The 13,316-nt window shown below is 36.5% G+C and overlaps 1 protein-coding gene across 1 annotated transcript in view; it reads left to right on the plus strand.

The window, feature by feature from the left end:
• CEP162 (centrosomal protein 162) overlaps positions 1–13,316 on the plus strand; it is a 45,052-nt gene that overhangs the window by 19,705 nt on the left and 12,031 nt on the right. Inside the window, exons 9-21 of the mRNA XM_057412442.1 lie at positions 121–243; positions 963–1,154; positions 1,314–1,395; positions 2,240–2,504; positions 3,673–3,940; positions 5,576–5,718; positions 6,543–6,770; positions 7,398–7,535; positions 8,448–8,560; positions 9,357–9,462; positions 9,976–10,102; positions 10,994–11,157; positions 12,678–12,782. Of these exons, the coding sequence (XP_057268425.1) occupies positions 121–243; positions 963–1,154; positions 1,314–1,395; positions 2,240–2,504; positions 3,673–3,940; positions 5,576–5,718; positions 6,543–6,770; positions 7,398–7,535; positions 8,448–8,560; positions 9,357–9,462; positions 9,976–10,102; positions 10,994–11,157; positions 12,678–12,782 (2,054 nt within the window). The remainder of the gene's footprint in view (positions 1–120; positions 244–962; positions 1,155–1,313; positions 1,396–2,239; positions 2,505–3,672; positions 3,941–5,575; positions 5,719–6,542; positions 6,771–7,397; positions 7,536–8,447; positions 8,561–9,356; positions 9,463–9,975; positions 10,103–10,993; positions 11,158–12,677; positions 12,783–13,316) is intronic.

The raw sequence follows: 13,316 nt of genomic DNA on the forward strand, positions 1-13,316 counted from the left end.
GATCAGAATTAATCACTTTACAGTTAATGGCATAAGCTTTGGTATACTTCTAATTGCAGTGAAGATAGAGTATAAATAAGAGAATTGTGTTTTCTTTAACATTCATCTTCTTGGGTTTAGTTGTATTACTTGATTCACAAGATTCAACTACAGAGCTTCAGAAGGCTGTTGAAACATCAGATGTACCTGTAGGTGAACATCATCTTCCTGAAGAAGTCAGTGGAATTGAAATGAATGAAGCAGGTAAGGGTTGCTTTAAAACAACAAACCCCCACCCCTTTTTTTTTTTAATCAGAAAAGGAAAACCAAACACACAACAAAACACAGTTCTCAGAATCTTACTTTGGTAGAATAGGTGGCTCTGATGTCTTTCTTTGTTCTTAGGCTAACAGTGAACATGAAGCCCTTGGCTTTCAGTAACAAATCTTGAAAGGAGGAGGAAGCGTTTCAGGAGAAAGTCATCTTTCTGCTAAAGATACCTTTTTACTCTTGGTTATTGTAAAGTTGCTTTTGACATTGCAGCTTGAATTGAAATATCACTTCCTCTGGTTATTTGTCATAGCTAAAATTCTTCTTTGACAGCATCGAAAACAATTATAAAATACATTTTCTTACCAAACTTTTTTACAATAGTGTATGCCACTTGTCACCAGAGTTGTACTCTGAATGTGTCTGTTAAAATAGTTTATCACATATGCTGTTAGTTTTAGTACTGATAAAATAGTGAGGCAGTTGAAGGGGGTGGAGAGTCATGTAAACTGAAGATGGGACTATTTAGTATGTGCTGATTAACTCAGCACTGTTTATAGTAAAAATGAGATTTTGAAACATTTTTTTACAAATGAAATCATTATTCTCACCACATAATACACCAAGCTAGTAACTGAAGCACAGGCTCCAGTGGGATGTCTCCCAAACCAGAAAATTCTGTAGTGTCTCTTATGAGCCTGCGTTTTTCACAGGCACTTCCTATGAGCAAACCACCAGTGACATGGAAGCATTACACCAAGCGTACCGTCATATTGATCAGTCTTTGGGAGACACTGATGAGCAAAAACTGCACGATCCTGCAGTGGCAGTCTCAGAATACATAGTGCAAGGTGTTTCACAAAATAATGACGTCTATTCAAAAGGCATGTCAACCATAGAATCAGGTAAATACCTCAAATGCAGGCATGTATTGTACAAGTATGTAAAATAAGTGAACCAGTAATTTTTAATACTCCTTTTATGAAATGTTTTTAAATGTTGTCCTTTTTACAAATATTTTTTCTAAGTTTTTTTGTTTGTTTGTTTGTTTTGGTGCTAATTAGATTTACCTACTATGGAAGAATTGATGAAACCCATTAAAGGACATTCGTGTAATGTCAGAAATTTTGATGTGGAGCATGAGAGGTATTTACTTCAGAATGCATTTTAAGAATTGTAATAACTTAAGTCCATTAACTGTTTGTGAAAAGCAGCTTACAGAATAGCTCATCTGTCTTTTTCCCCAGTTAAATGTTGACATTTCGTTATGTCTTACAGTCGCATTATGGTATTTGCAGTGAAATGTAAATTGGTTTATACTGGGGATTCCCAAACTGTCTGAGTGATAAGCAGCAATGTTTGCCAGATCATTTGGAGGAGTGTTCCTCAGTCTCATAGCTACCACAGCTAGCATCATTGCTCTTCCAGTCTTCTGCTCTTTCCCCTCCCCCATACATGGATTTCAGACCACATCCTATCCTAGCTCTCCAACCTCCATAATCTAAGATCAAATCCTCTTATTCTGCTTACTCTTGTGAACCTTGCTAACCTGTGCTCCATACCTCCTTCTGGTTTGCTCCAGCTGTTGTGTCTAGAGCAGAAAACACAGGCCTTGAACTGTCAGAAATAGGTTATGCTTAGCATTGAGTTTTGGGAGTTTATCATGTAGCTGCACCCAGCAGATATTACCATTCATTGTTTTATTAGCATTAATTGCATGCTTTCAGGTGTTCGTTCATCTTGTAGCCAAGTTTGGTACTTCCACAAAAGCAGTCACTGCTGGGAAATGGCTCTTGTCCCACAGCATGGGAGTGAATCTGTGTAACTAAATCTGCCAGGTTGTTCTTAAAAAAAGCCTACTAGCTCTTTCAAATTCAAGTAGTCTGTACAGCTGATACCTAAGGAAAAAAATGACCCACTTTTTCTGAAGTGGTAGAGAAGCAAAGGGCAAAATTCTTGTTGTATATGACTTTATTCCATTCTCTCGTAGTCCTGTGAAACTGGTAGGCAGCACAGCAAATGACTTCAGCAGCTGTTCACCCATTAAAGAGCACCAGAATAATATGATTTGCAAGGCAAGTTTATTTGAAAAATTTAACAAGGAAGAGAGCAACTTTGTGCGGACAGGTGTGAATGACAGTAACCTTCAGAGAGTGACTGAGAAAGAAATTCAGACCAGTGAAGTACAGCCTGATGTACTAAGAGAAGAAATAGTACAAGACTCTCTGCTTTCACAAGGCAGCAAAACTAAACAAGTAAGTAATATCAGCCAGGTTTTTACTATATGGAAATAAGTTTGAAATACAAAAATTTTTAGACTCCCTGTCATTTGATTATGCTCTGATGTTTAGAGACTGGGAGACTGTTGCTGTTTTTCTTGAAACTCATGGTACCATTGCTATTGTTAGAAGTAGCCAAACCAGTGGACTCTGGGACCAGCAGGATTCTTCCTGTCCCAGCTCAATACATGCAAGGCTACTGTGGTTCCATGTCCCCAGCTCTAGCTAGTAGCGAATCTGAGCACGTGTTCCCATTGGGAGTGTATGCGTAAACATACACAAGCTCAGAATAGAGAGCATATTTACAGAGATGGCAGGTAGAAACACCACTCAATAAGAATGTAGGAGAGACTGCAATGATCAGTGCTCAGCTTAGTCACACAGATGGACTGACCAGCAACCTGGTGGTGTCACCAGCTTCTTTAATCTTATTTTCCCTCTGTTTCCCAGATCTGTTCCTACTTGATCCACCTTGATTGCTCCCATTACCTAGTTTTTGTCCTTTGCCTAAATATCCTGTAAGTTTTGCACATTCTCATGATCCACTCAAATGTTGGGGACCAACATTTACACAATTCCAAATCTCCCTGCATACTCAAATTTTCTTCTCCTTGCATCCCCTAAATTAGCCCCACACTCCTTTAGGCAATCACCTCTTCTGTCTGCAAGGTGTTGCAGGGAGAGAGATTGTTTGGCTGATTAATCCTGATGGATTTTCCACCAGGGCCAACAGGCTAAGCTTTCTTACTTTCTTGTCTTGAGCTGTGTTCTCTATTTTTGATAATCAAGTTTTGCAGGGTTCCTCTGCCTGACACTGTTCCTCTCTTCATCATTGGGTTTCTGTGTTCACTGTGATTAGCCTTTAGTCACGAGCTACCTGCTTTGGTAAGCTAAGGAACCTGTAATGTAATACAACTTCCCAGAACAATTAAACAGAGCTTTACTTGTATTACGTATACTTCTAAAGTACTAAAATTCTGTAAAATTACATACTGTTAACTTGGTTAAAAATAATGCTTCCCACCACCCTGAGTCTTACAGCTGTTTAAATCTGGTAAGAATCTATGTTCTTTTAATAGTGAAAGCTACCTTCAGATTACATTGGAGCCAAAAATTCATTTTAAACAAGTGTTCTCTATCACAGGCTCTTCAGTCTTGTTCCTTGAAGAATGAAAGATCGGAATTGATGACAACTAAACCAGCGTTATACAAGAATATCAGAAGTCCAGCACCTATACATAAAAAGAAATCTTCCTATGGTGCTCATGGGGTAGTTAAAAGTTCTGGGTATGGGAAACCCAATTCACTCTCAAAACAGTGTTTTCCAGTTAATGAAAAGAAAACACCAAAAGAAACTTTCAAAAAGACCAATGTGAAAGCCAAAAGTCCTGCAGATAAATCAAGATCTAAAGGTAATTCTATCATAAGACGACTGAGTTTTAAGAGCCAGAGAGCTTTGTTGTTCATGCTTCATATAACAAAAAAAGAAAAATGCAGAAGAAATCTTAACCCAAATGCAATTAAGTACTGAATTCTTTCTGTAGCAGCATGAAGTTGCTAGAAGAGAGACTTTTAAATAAAACTTCACAGCGTAGTCTTGTTTCATTTCTATTCACTGATGCTGCCACTAGGTTTGAGTTTTCACTATTGTTTACCTGTAGGACCAAAACAGTAGAAAAGCTGCTGTTCAAAATAAACGTCTGAGTTACGTTTTTCATTACAGTAAGTGCAAAGACTTGCTGACACACAAACGTCTGTGTGATCCTCAATTTCTCTTCTCAGCTGCTGCTTCTTATTTTTGCTTTCCTAGAGTACAAAGACAGCACTAGAAAAAGTTTTTATTTTCTGTTCCTGTTACTTCTAACACAAGGAAAGGAGAATGCAAGGACTGAACCATTTTTTGGGAAATGAGGCCTGAAGAGTTTCATAAGATAATTCAGTTTAGCACCTTTGCAATGGTGTTTCCTGTCTCTGAGGCATGGGAAAATAACTTTACAGATGCCAGGGTTTTAGCACAGTTCTAGCATGTGTGCTTAAAAACCCTGCAAGTAGTGTTGGGAAAAGCAGTTTAGGATTATGTTGCCCCTGTTAGAGAGATGTGGCAGCTGTCAAACTAAGGAGCTGGGGCACTAAGTGCTGTGACACTTCCTGGAGAAGAGGAGGATGCTCAGCCAGATGAGGTGATGAAGTGAATGAGCCTCGAGAAAATGAGGCCATAGCATGTGTTTCTCTCTCCAGCTATAACCGTTGTTCATAGTAATTTCAGAAGTTAATTTCACCAGGATGCATTCTGTAGGACTTCTATAACTAGGAAGAGAATGGTATTAAATCCCCTAATAATCATCAATGCTAAGGGAGCACCTTTACGAAGGCATTGTGTGAGAAATGTAAAAAGTATTAAATTTGGACAATGATCATTGCCTATTTGTTTTCAGGTATAACATTCCTAAGCAGGACCTCTTAGCAAAAGTTTCTAAAGGCAGAAGAGAAAGGGCAGTTGTAGTTACTATCTGTATTTCAGAAGACTAAGAACAGTTCTGTGTAGCTACTCTTTAGGAGGAGCTTCTCCTAATTTTAATTTCCAGTCAAGTTGCTATTTGATGCCACAAATAAATGTTGCATGTCTTTGTACACTGTCTGTGCTCAAGTCCATTTTGCAAATTGCTGTCTAACCTTATCTTACCTCATAGCTTGGAATGTGTTGTGTTTCTGTAACTTGGATAACTGGCCACTTCTTGAGCAGAGAACTGAAGTTACCTTGTTTCATGAAGGATTTATGAGGCAGCTACTTGTTTCATTTGTTCCTTTGGGTTTTGTTTTATCTTGTCATCAGTTGCTTACTTAAAAAAAAAAAAAAAACCTAAAAAAACTGCAACATTTTCCACAGTGTCTCATTGCTCTCGGGTTTCTATATTTAGTTAAAAAATTCAGGTTTTAGAATATTTAAGCTATATGCTTAATGGGTGGATTATGTGAATAGATTTTCTTGGAAAGACATTAAATTCTGAATTTAATTTTGTTCTATTTTACTTTCTGCCTAAATGAAGAAGCCTTATTTGCTACTAGGATAATAAGATCTGCAACAAATGAACCAGCTTTGAAGGAAAGTGTTAACAGAGCTATGTCAAGCAAATCAGTCGTCAGTAATCTTGGACAGCAGGCCATGGATTATTGTATGCAATATCACCATGTAAGTAATAATCAGTGGTGCTCCTAATTATAGTATGTACAACTTGGTTCACAAGCCTATTTTGTCAAGACTTCTAATAATTATCACAGTATTGGCAAATGCTGAAATACTGAATAAAGACTTTCCTTGTCAAAGACTAGTTTTTGCTTTTAAAATACACAAGTATTATACTACTCTTGTTGCTTGCATAATTTTATCGCTTGAGTGGTTCTATATACTTGGTTGGAATGCTTATTAATTTTTAAAAATTACTACTTTGTGATAGAAAAGGGGACAATTTTAAATGAATCTTTTACTTAAAAGTATTCTGCTACTAATGTTAAATAGCACTATTTGGGTTTTTTCTCTTTGCATTGCATTGAATACTTAATAGTAGCTTCTGACTTCTCCAAGGTGACTAAATTTGCAGGATCATGATGGATTATCCTTCTTTCTTATCAAATGTATAAAAAATTATTAATTGAATATCTAAATCATTACTCCTCTTTCAGAGAGATGCATAATAGGATAGTTCTGGTAGCTGTATAGTGGCTCTCATATGAGAAGCATTCATTTCTTGTTGGGTTTTGTGGCTTGTTTTTCTGATACATATTTCAGAAATGAGGAAGTAGCTCATTAAAGTAAATGCAGAGTATTCTGCAATTAAAATATTGGGGGGAAGGGAATGGGGGGATTGGGTTGTTGGGGTGGTTGTTTTTTTTCATTTCCAAGTGCCTTATGTGGTTGCTGAGAGGCTGACAAGCCAGTTAAGTACAATTGCTGAGCAGAATTTTTGATAAACAATCAGTTCAGTGTAATGGGTCCCTGAATTTTCTCTTTACTAGGATTTATTATTTTCTCCTATCAAGAGTTGTGACAGAGAACTATATTTGCTAAAACGAGTACAGGTTGCAGAGGAGGAGCTGAACACAGCTCGTGATTTGATTCAACAGCTAACCATCACAGTTTCACAAAAAGAGAAAGAAATAGAGACAAAGATAGTAGAGCTGAAAACACAGCATGAAAAAGAGCTTTCTCAGCTGGGTCAGGAAAACTATGTTCTTCAGTCTAAGGTACTTTATCCCATTACCATATAACAGTAGAAACACTGCTATTGTTATTTGACATGAGTTGTTAGTGAGTAGAAAATCCAGATTTACACAAACATGGCTAGTTTGAAAATGCATCCCTGCTGTTACATTTATTGCTCATAAGACATGATCTGTTAGGTTGGGTTTTTTTCCTACTGAGATAAACTATGTTATCCTGAGTTTCTTTAGTTTGCTATTTGGAGAGTTCTGCAGCAGTTGTTTGCAAAGATTTAACTCGCTCTTAACAGATACTGCGTGTTACAAAGAAGACCTATATGTTGAGATATAGATTATTTTTTTTAATGCATTTTTCAATGTTGTGTTTTGCTTATATGGCATGTTCCCAAGGTTATTTGACTACGCCCTCCTGTCTAGATATATAAGAACAGAAGAGGGAGGGTAAAACTTTGGTAACTTCTAAACCTTTTATGCTTTGTTCCTGTTTCATAATGCTTATATAAATCTCCAATAATAAGATTGACTCATTGGTCTGCTTTCATATCTTAGGAAAAAGATTGACCTATTTACATTGTAAAAGTGTAGTCATGTAAAGAATTCCATATTGCTGACAGCTTTCTTATTAGTTCTGTATCTCTTTCTTTCTGAAAGTTAAGAAGTATGGAAGAGCTGACTCAAGAAAAGAGATGGACCTGTCGTACAGCAACAGTTCCTGTCACTGAAGAAAAACTGGCACAAATACAAAAGGAAATTGCAGATCAAGAGGTCATTATTCAAGGTTATCAACAGGTACAGCACACAGTGTATTGAGCTGTGTTCTAGCCAGTTTCAGAAATAGAATTGTAACAGAAGGTTACTCCTTCTCTGATGAAAACAGTTACCTTGCCATCTGATCAGTGGATTAAATTTAGGTGTGAAGGGCAAATACGTATCGCACATCTGAAAAGTATTTCACACATGTCTAGTTGGGCTAAGTTTTTCCGTAATTCCATGTAACTGCTCTGAATTGTAACAATATGCTGACTTGTCAGTTTGAGAACTGGGAAAGTACCTTATGGCCAATAAAGAACCACAGACTTTTTGCCCTAAATGTAGAGAAAAGTAGTATTTTTATGCAATATTAGAGGATTCTCTTTTTAAGATGTTTTTCACAGAATCTGAGCAGATTAATTCAAGGAAACCTTATTAGTGTTTCTGATTCTTATTACTCAGTCAGGTGTAGAAATAGATAATAAACCCTTTGAATACTTGCAGCTATAAAATCAAATAAGTTAGTTTAAACAGCTTCCAGCTGGTGCTTGGCAGCATTTCTTGATATTGGCACAATGTCTTGCCAGTATGGCTGTAAGCATCCCAAATTGGTAATGGTTTGTGTCCACAGGATTGGAGCATGAGCATGCTGAGCTCTGACCTGTCAGCACCCATGCATGTATATGCTTTTAGAATATAGTTGGAATAGCTTTGCAGAGGAACATGCCTAGTTCTCCAGAGTGAGTATGCACTTGAACAGGACTGTAGAGGTCACTGTGAATTGCTTTAGCGTAAAGATAATGAAAGTACCCATTGTAGAAAGTCAGTAATAAAACATTTAGTGTTTTTCTCCACTGTTTCTGTAGATAAACTATGGAAATCATATCCAATTTTTTTAACTGGATAAAACTAATTTATGAACATTCTTTAACTTTTTCTGTCTCACCTTAGGAAAATGAGAAGTTATACAAACAAATGAAAGAGCTACAAATCCAAAACAAAAAAAATGAGGAACAAATGTTTAAGGAGAATCAGTGTGTAATGTCTGAATTAATAGCTCTAAGGTAGGCTCATTTAAACATCTAACCTAAAATCTCTGAGTTTTCAGCTGTATTTATTATTTTATTTATGAAGAATCACTGCAGAGTCTATCAGGTGCATTTTTCCTGGTATTTCTCGAGTTTGTGGTTTTGTTTTTCTTTTTGAGAACTCATGTTTGTTATGGGCACTTAATTCATAAGTCTTCTTGCTGATGTTAAAGACTTGCAGAGTCTTCCATTGGGGAATATTTCAGTGCTAAAATTCAAATACTCTTATTCAAACCAGAATGTGTAATACATATACTACACTTGTTCTGTGTAGTATATGTATACGGCTCTGCTCACATCTCAAAATATTTTGATACTGTTATAGGATACACAGTAGATCAGGGACCATAAGGGATCCTGGTAGTGGAGGAACCATTAGATTCACAGCAGTGTAGGTCCTATAAGATTTATATCCTGTGGTAGTAATGAGGAAAAAAACTAGCATTGCATGTACTCCTCATTTACAAATCTTTGCTTGGGATTTTCCTGTAGCTGACTTCCACTGACGTACAGCAGGGGTTTTTTTTCCCCTACTCTTTTATAGTCCTAACAAACAAGTTTGTGTAAGGTGAGAAGATTTCACCTTATATGTGAATTTTTTTGGTATGAATATGAACTGCAGTTGCTTATTCCTTCAATTTGAGCCAGCGTAGATTGACTTATGGTACCGTTCTGGGGGAGCTGGGTTGGAGGTGGTGGGATTTTTTTAGTACAGCACTGTTACTATGCCAAGTCACCACATTGCATAACTGGTTTTGCTGTTATCATTTAGAGAAAAGGTAGAGAAGACTAATATCCAGGCACGAATCGTGCAGGATTCTGAACCAGCCAGAAATCAGAGCTTCACAGAATTGATTTCAGAGCTTCGAGCAGCACAGGTAGATATATACCAAGACTGGTTTTCATGCGTTCTCACTAAAAAAGCATAACCATCCATGGTGTAGACTATTAATGTAAATTAAGTAATGGGAGTATGCTACTTTTCTACAACATTATTTGCCACACTTGTCTATCACAAATGTCTCATCAAATGAACTTTCACAAGTAACCCCATATAAGACGCAGATTCGCTGAAAGAAGTGCAATGTTGCCACATTCATTGGCAATTCTGAAATATCTTGTGAGAGCTTGCAGAAATTAGTAATAGCTCTATAGCTTTCCCTCAGAAGACAAATCCAGTGATTACACATAAAAAAACAGAACAGAGAGTGCGTGAATGCTCTGCTGTAGCAAGGCCTGAGAATAATCAGAAACTAGAAAACCTCACTGATGCTCTGTTCTGATGCAGTTGTTGTGTTCTCATCATTTTACAGGGAAAAACTGTACTCATATTTTTTGTATGACAATGGCTTCTTATTCTTTATTGTCTTACTATTTGCTCTATAACTTAGAAGGAAGAAACTAAATTACAAGAAGAGATAAGACGTCTCAAACAAGATAAGCAAGCTCTTGAGGTAGACTTGGGACAAGCAAAAAAGGAGAGAGATTTAGCAAAAGCGCAGACTGCGTCCATATCAGGTAAAGCACCTTCATTTTGTTGAATAGTCTTGCCTACTCTGCATCACTAAATAAACAGGTAACTAAAACTCGTTTCCTGTTAAAGGATTACTTAGTCAAGTGCATCTAGACCATTTCCAAATATTAACTAAGCTTCTAATAAAAGCATTCAGTGAATGACATGCTACAGTATCTTTGGCACTCTGTCAGAAACCCTTTTCTTGTACCCAGCCAAACTCTTTGTTGTTGTATATTGTTAGATTTCCGTCCCATCTTCCACAGGCAATTCCATTTACATGACAACTCTGTTCATAAGAAAAGTTTTACTATGCTGCATCTTGATTTCCTATTTAGATCTTTCTCACTTTTTTACCTGTATCTTGCACCTGACTACTTTTTTCAAAATTCCTATCAGAAGTCTTTCCAGTTTGACTTCAGCTTTCTTAATGAGAAAGGGTGAGAAATGGACTCTTTCACTTCCAGTATTAGACATTACAAATGCTAAGGGCTGTAATATTTAGCTCCATGTCTTTTCTCAAAATGCTTGATCCCTAAATGGGAGAAGCATAGTCAATACATATCTAAGCTTATAGTCTATATCACATCCATGATGTTACTGAAAATTTGTTTACTGTAAGATGATAAAGAATAGATCCCCTGGGATTCTGTTTTAAATAATTTACATGGTAAACTCTGAACCACTGAGGTACTACTATGTATGAGAGAAAAAGATTTTTTCAAATACTGTTGCATTTAAAATCCTAACTAGGTCTGGTTTTAAAACTTTACTGCAGTAACAGGATTGTCACAAGAGTAAATATATGAAATGTGCTGAGAAGGATAGTGTTGACTAATTACTTCTTCAATGCATAATTACTAATAAACAGTACTAAGGATATTTTATTTGTGTAGGTGAGAAGTCTTATGAATTTAAAGTTAAGGAAGAATCGTACAAACAGGAAATCACTCATTTGAAAAGAAAACTTGAGTGGTATGCAGAAAATCAAGATCTTCTGGATAAAGATGCAGCCCGTCTTAAAGATGCAAGAAAAGAAATTGAGAAACTAAACCTAGAGGTGATAACATCTTGTTTTATTGATGTTTGAACTTACTTAAAATTATTTCTTTTCTACTGATAATGTAATGTAATTCTGTCCTTCATTCTAATCCAAGTTTTTTCAAAAAAATAGTGAACTCTTTAACTTCTAAATCAAATATGGAGTCTTTATATGCAAAATTGATATTACTGCATATGCAGGGAGAGTTGCAAGTGCAGAATGCTTAAAATCTGGTTTTGCTTCTCTTGGACATCTTGATGATGCTTCTGGAAACAAGTATGTGTTTCTTTAAAACCTACAAATTTCTTTACTAAGAAAAGAAAGTAATTGTTACATAAACAATTTGGAACATCCCTCTTGTCCTTCTCTTTTCCTCCTTACTCTGTGGTAGCGTAGACAACATTTACTTTTAAGTACTGGTTCTAGATTCTCTTACAAAAATTCTCTGGATGCTGTAGTAGGGAGGAAAAGCCAAAACACTTGAAATATAAAGCAAACAAACCTAATGCATGAATCTTGAGTAATTCTGAGATTTGCATTGCTTGCTTGTCAGTAGATTTGACTTGAGATTCACAGAAATTAAGAATTTTACCAGTGATAAAATATAATTGATCTTGGAATCTTTTCATGGGGTTTTTATTAGATCACAGATGAAAGGATGTGCTTCTGAAGGTGAAGCCAGGGAACAAGATCCCTTAAATACCACCATACCAAACTTTGATCAACATATTACTGCTGTAAAAGAAAATATTTTTATTTGCATTTGCTCCAAGATGGAGTGGTGTTTAAAAACAGTGAAAAGCTTTGACTTCATAGAAACAATCAAATTAGTCAAACTACACTGGCATAAAAGCATTGCTTATGCTTACTTTGCCAGTGTGTGAGAGAAATCAAAATGTATATATATACACAATATACAAAAAATCCAACTATACAAGGTGTAATACCCTGTACAGTGATTATAGTGACTGATAAAGGTAGGAAATACAATTTCAGATTACAGCTTTGAGTCTTCATGGCCAGACTTTATGGGAGTGCAGGAGCATTAGCTACCCACTTCCCAGGACTATCCCTTGATCCTGGAAGTCAGCATTTATTTAGGCACAGCACAAAAATTGCTTTTTGGCTGTTTCTGTATCTCATCACAGAGCATAGCCTTGCAAATCACAAACTATTTCCTTAACTCATCCTGAATTCATGTAGTGCACTGTAGTACTTTATATTATAGCTTAACCAAGCCTGAATACCAGAAATGCGGGACAAAGAAGCAGATTTACTCATCTGAAGACAAGAATGTCTCAGAGCTGAAGGTCTCTTCTAGATTTCCATAGCTCGTTTCAGCTCCTTTGATCTTCAGTGGGTTAAAAAAGCTGTAACTTAGTTTAAGAACTTGAAGATTCAGTTAGAAATTACTATTGCCAATTCGTAAGTTGCAGAATATTTCCATTATTTTGTGTGTGTTTGAAATTCTTACTTTTTTATTTCAGGACAATGTCTCTGAATATATATTTCAATTCATTTTCTCATAAATTGGATAGGTGGAGAAGCTCAGAGCTGAAGCTGGAGATCAGTGTGTGCCGCAGAAGAAACGTTTGCGAGACAGAGCAGCAGATGCTAAAAGAATTCAGGATCTTGAGCGACAAGTATGCAATAATAGAACTGTATTTCATTTAAACGTTATTTCAGATAGATTATAGAATCATAGAATACCAGGTTGGAAGGGACCTCAAGAATCATCTGGTCCAAACTTTCTTGGCTTAAGCACAGTCTAGACAAGATGGGCCAGCACCATGTCCAGCTGAATCTTAAAAGTGTCCAACACTGGGGAATCTACCACTTCCCCATGGAGATTACTCCAGTGGTTGTTTGGATTCCTACAAGATTCATGAAAACTAGGGGAGTGGACACTTCAAAATCCATGTTTCTACTGTTTCCACTGAGGAAAAGTCAGGTGGAATTGGGCCTTTCTGAATTTTAGGAGATGGCAGCCACATTTGGTAGGGATGTGAAACAAATGGGAAACAGCCTCTACAAGTAGTCTGATGCAAAGAATATCTTGTCCATAGGTAAGAGGGGCTTGTTAATAGTCTTGCATGCAAGGCATTAGTTTTATTGTAATGCAGACTCCAAAATAAAAGGCTTATCATCTGTTACTATGAGAATAATTTCAATACTGT

Source organism: Pezoporus wallicus, unplaced genomic scaffold (assembly GCF_028554395.1).
Source record: "Pezoporus wallicus isolate ANWC-B61680 ecotype Strahan unplaced genomic scaffold, APGP_CSIRO_Pwel_v1 contig_4788, whole genome shotgun sequence".
Lineage (NCBI taxonomy): Eukaryota > Metazoa > Chordata > Aves > Psittaciformes > Psittacidae > Pezoporus > Pezoporus wallicus.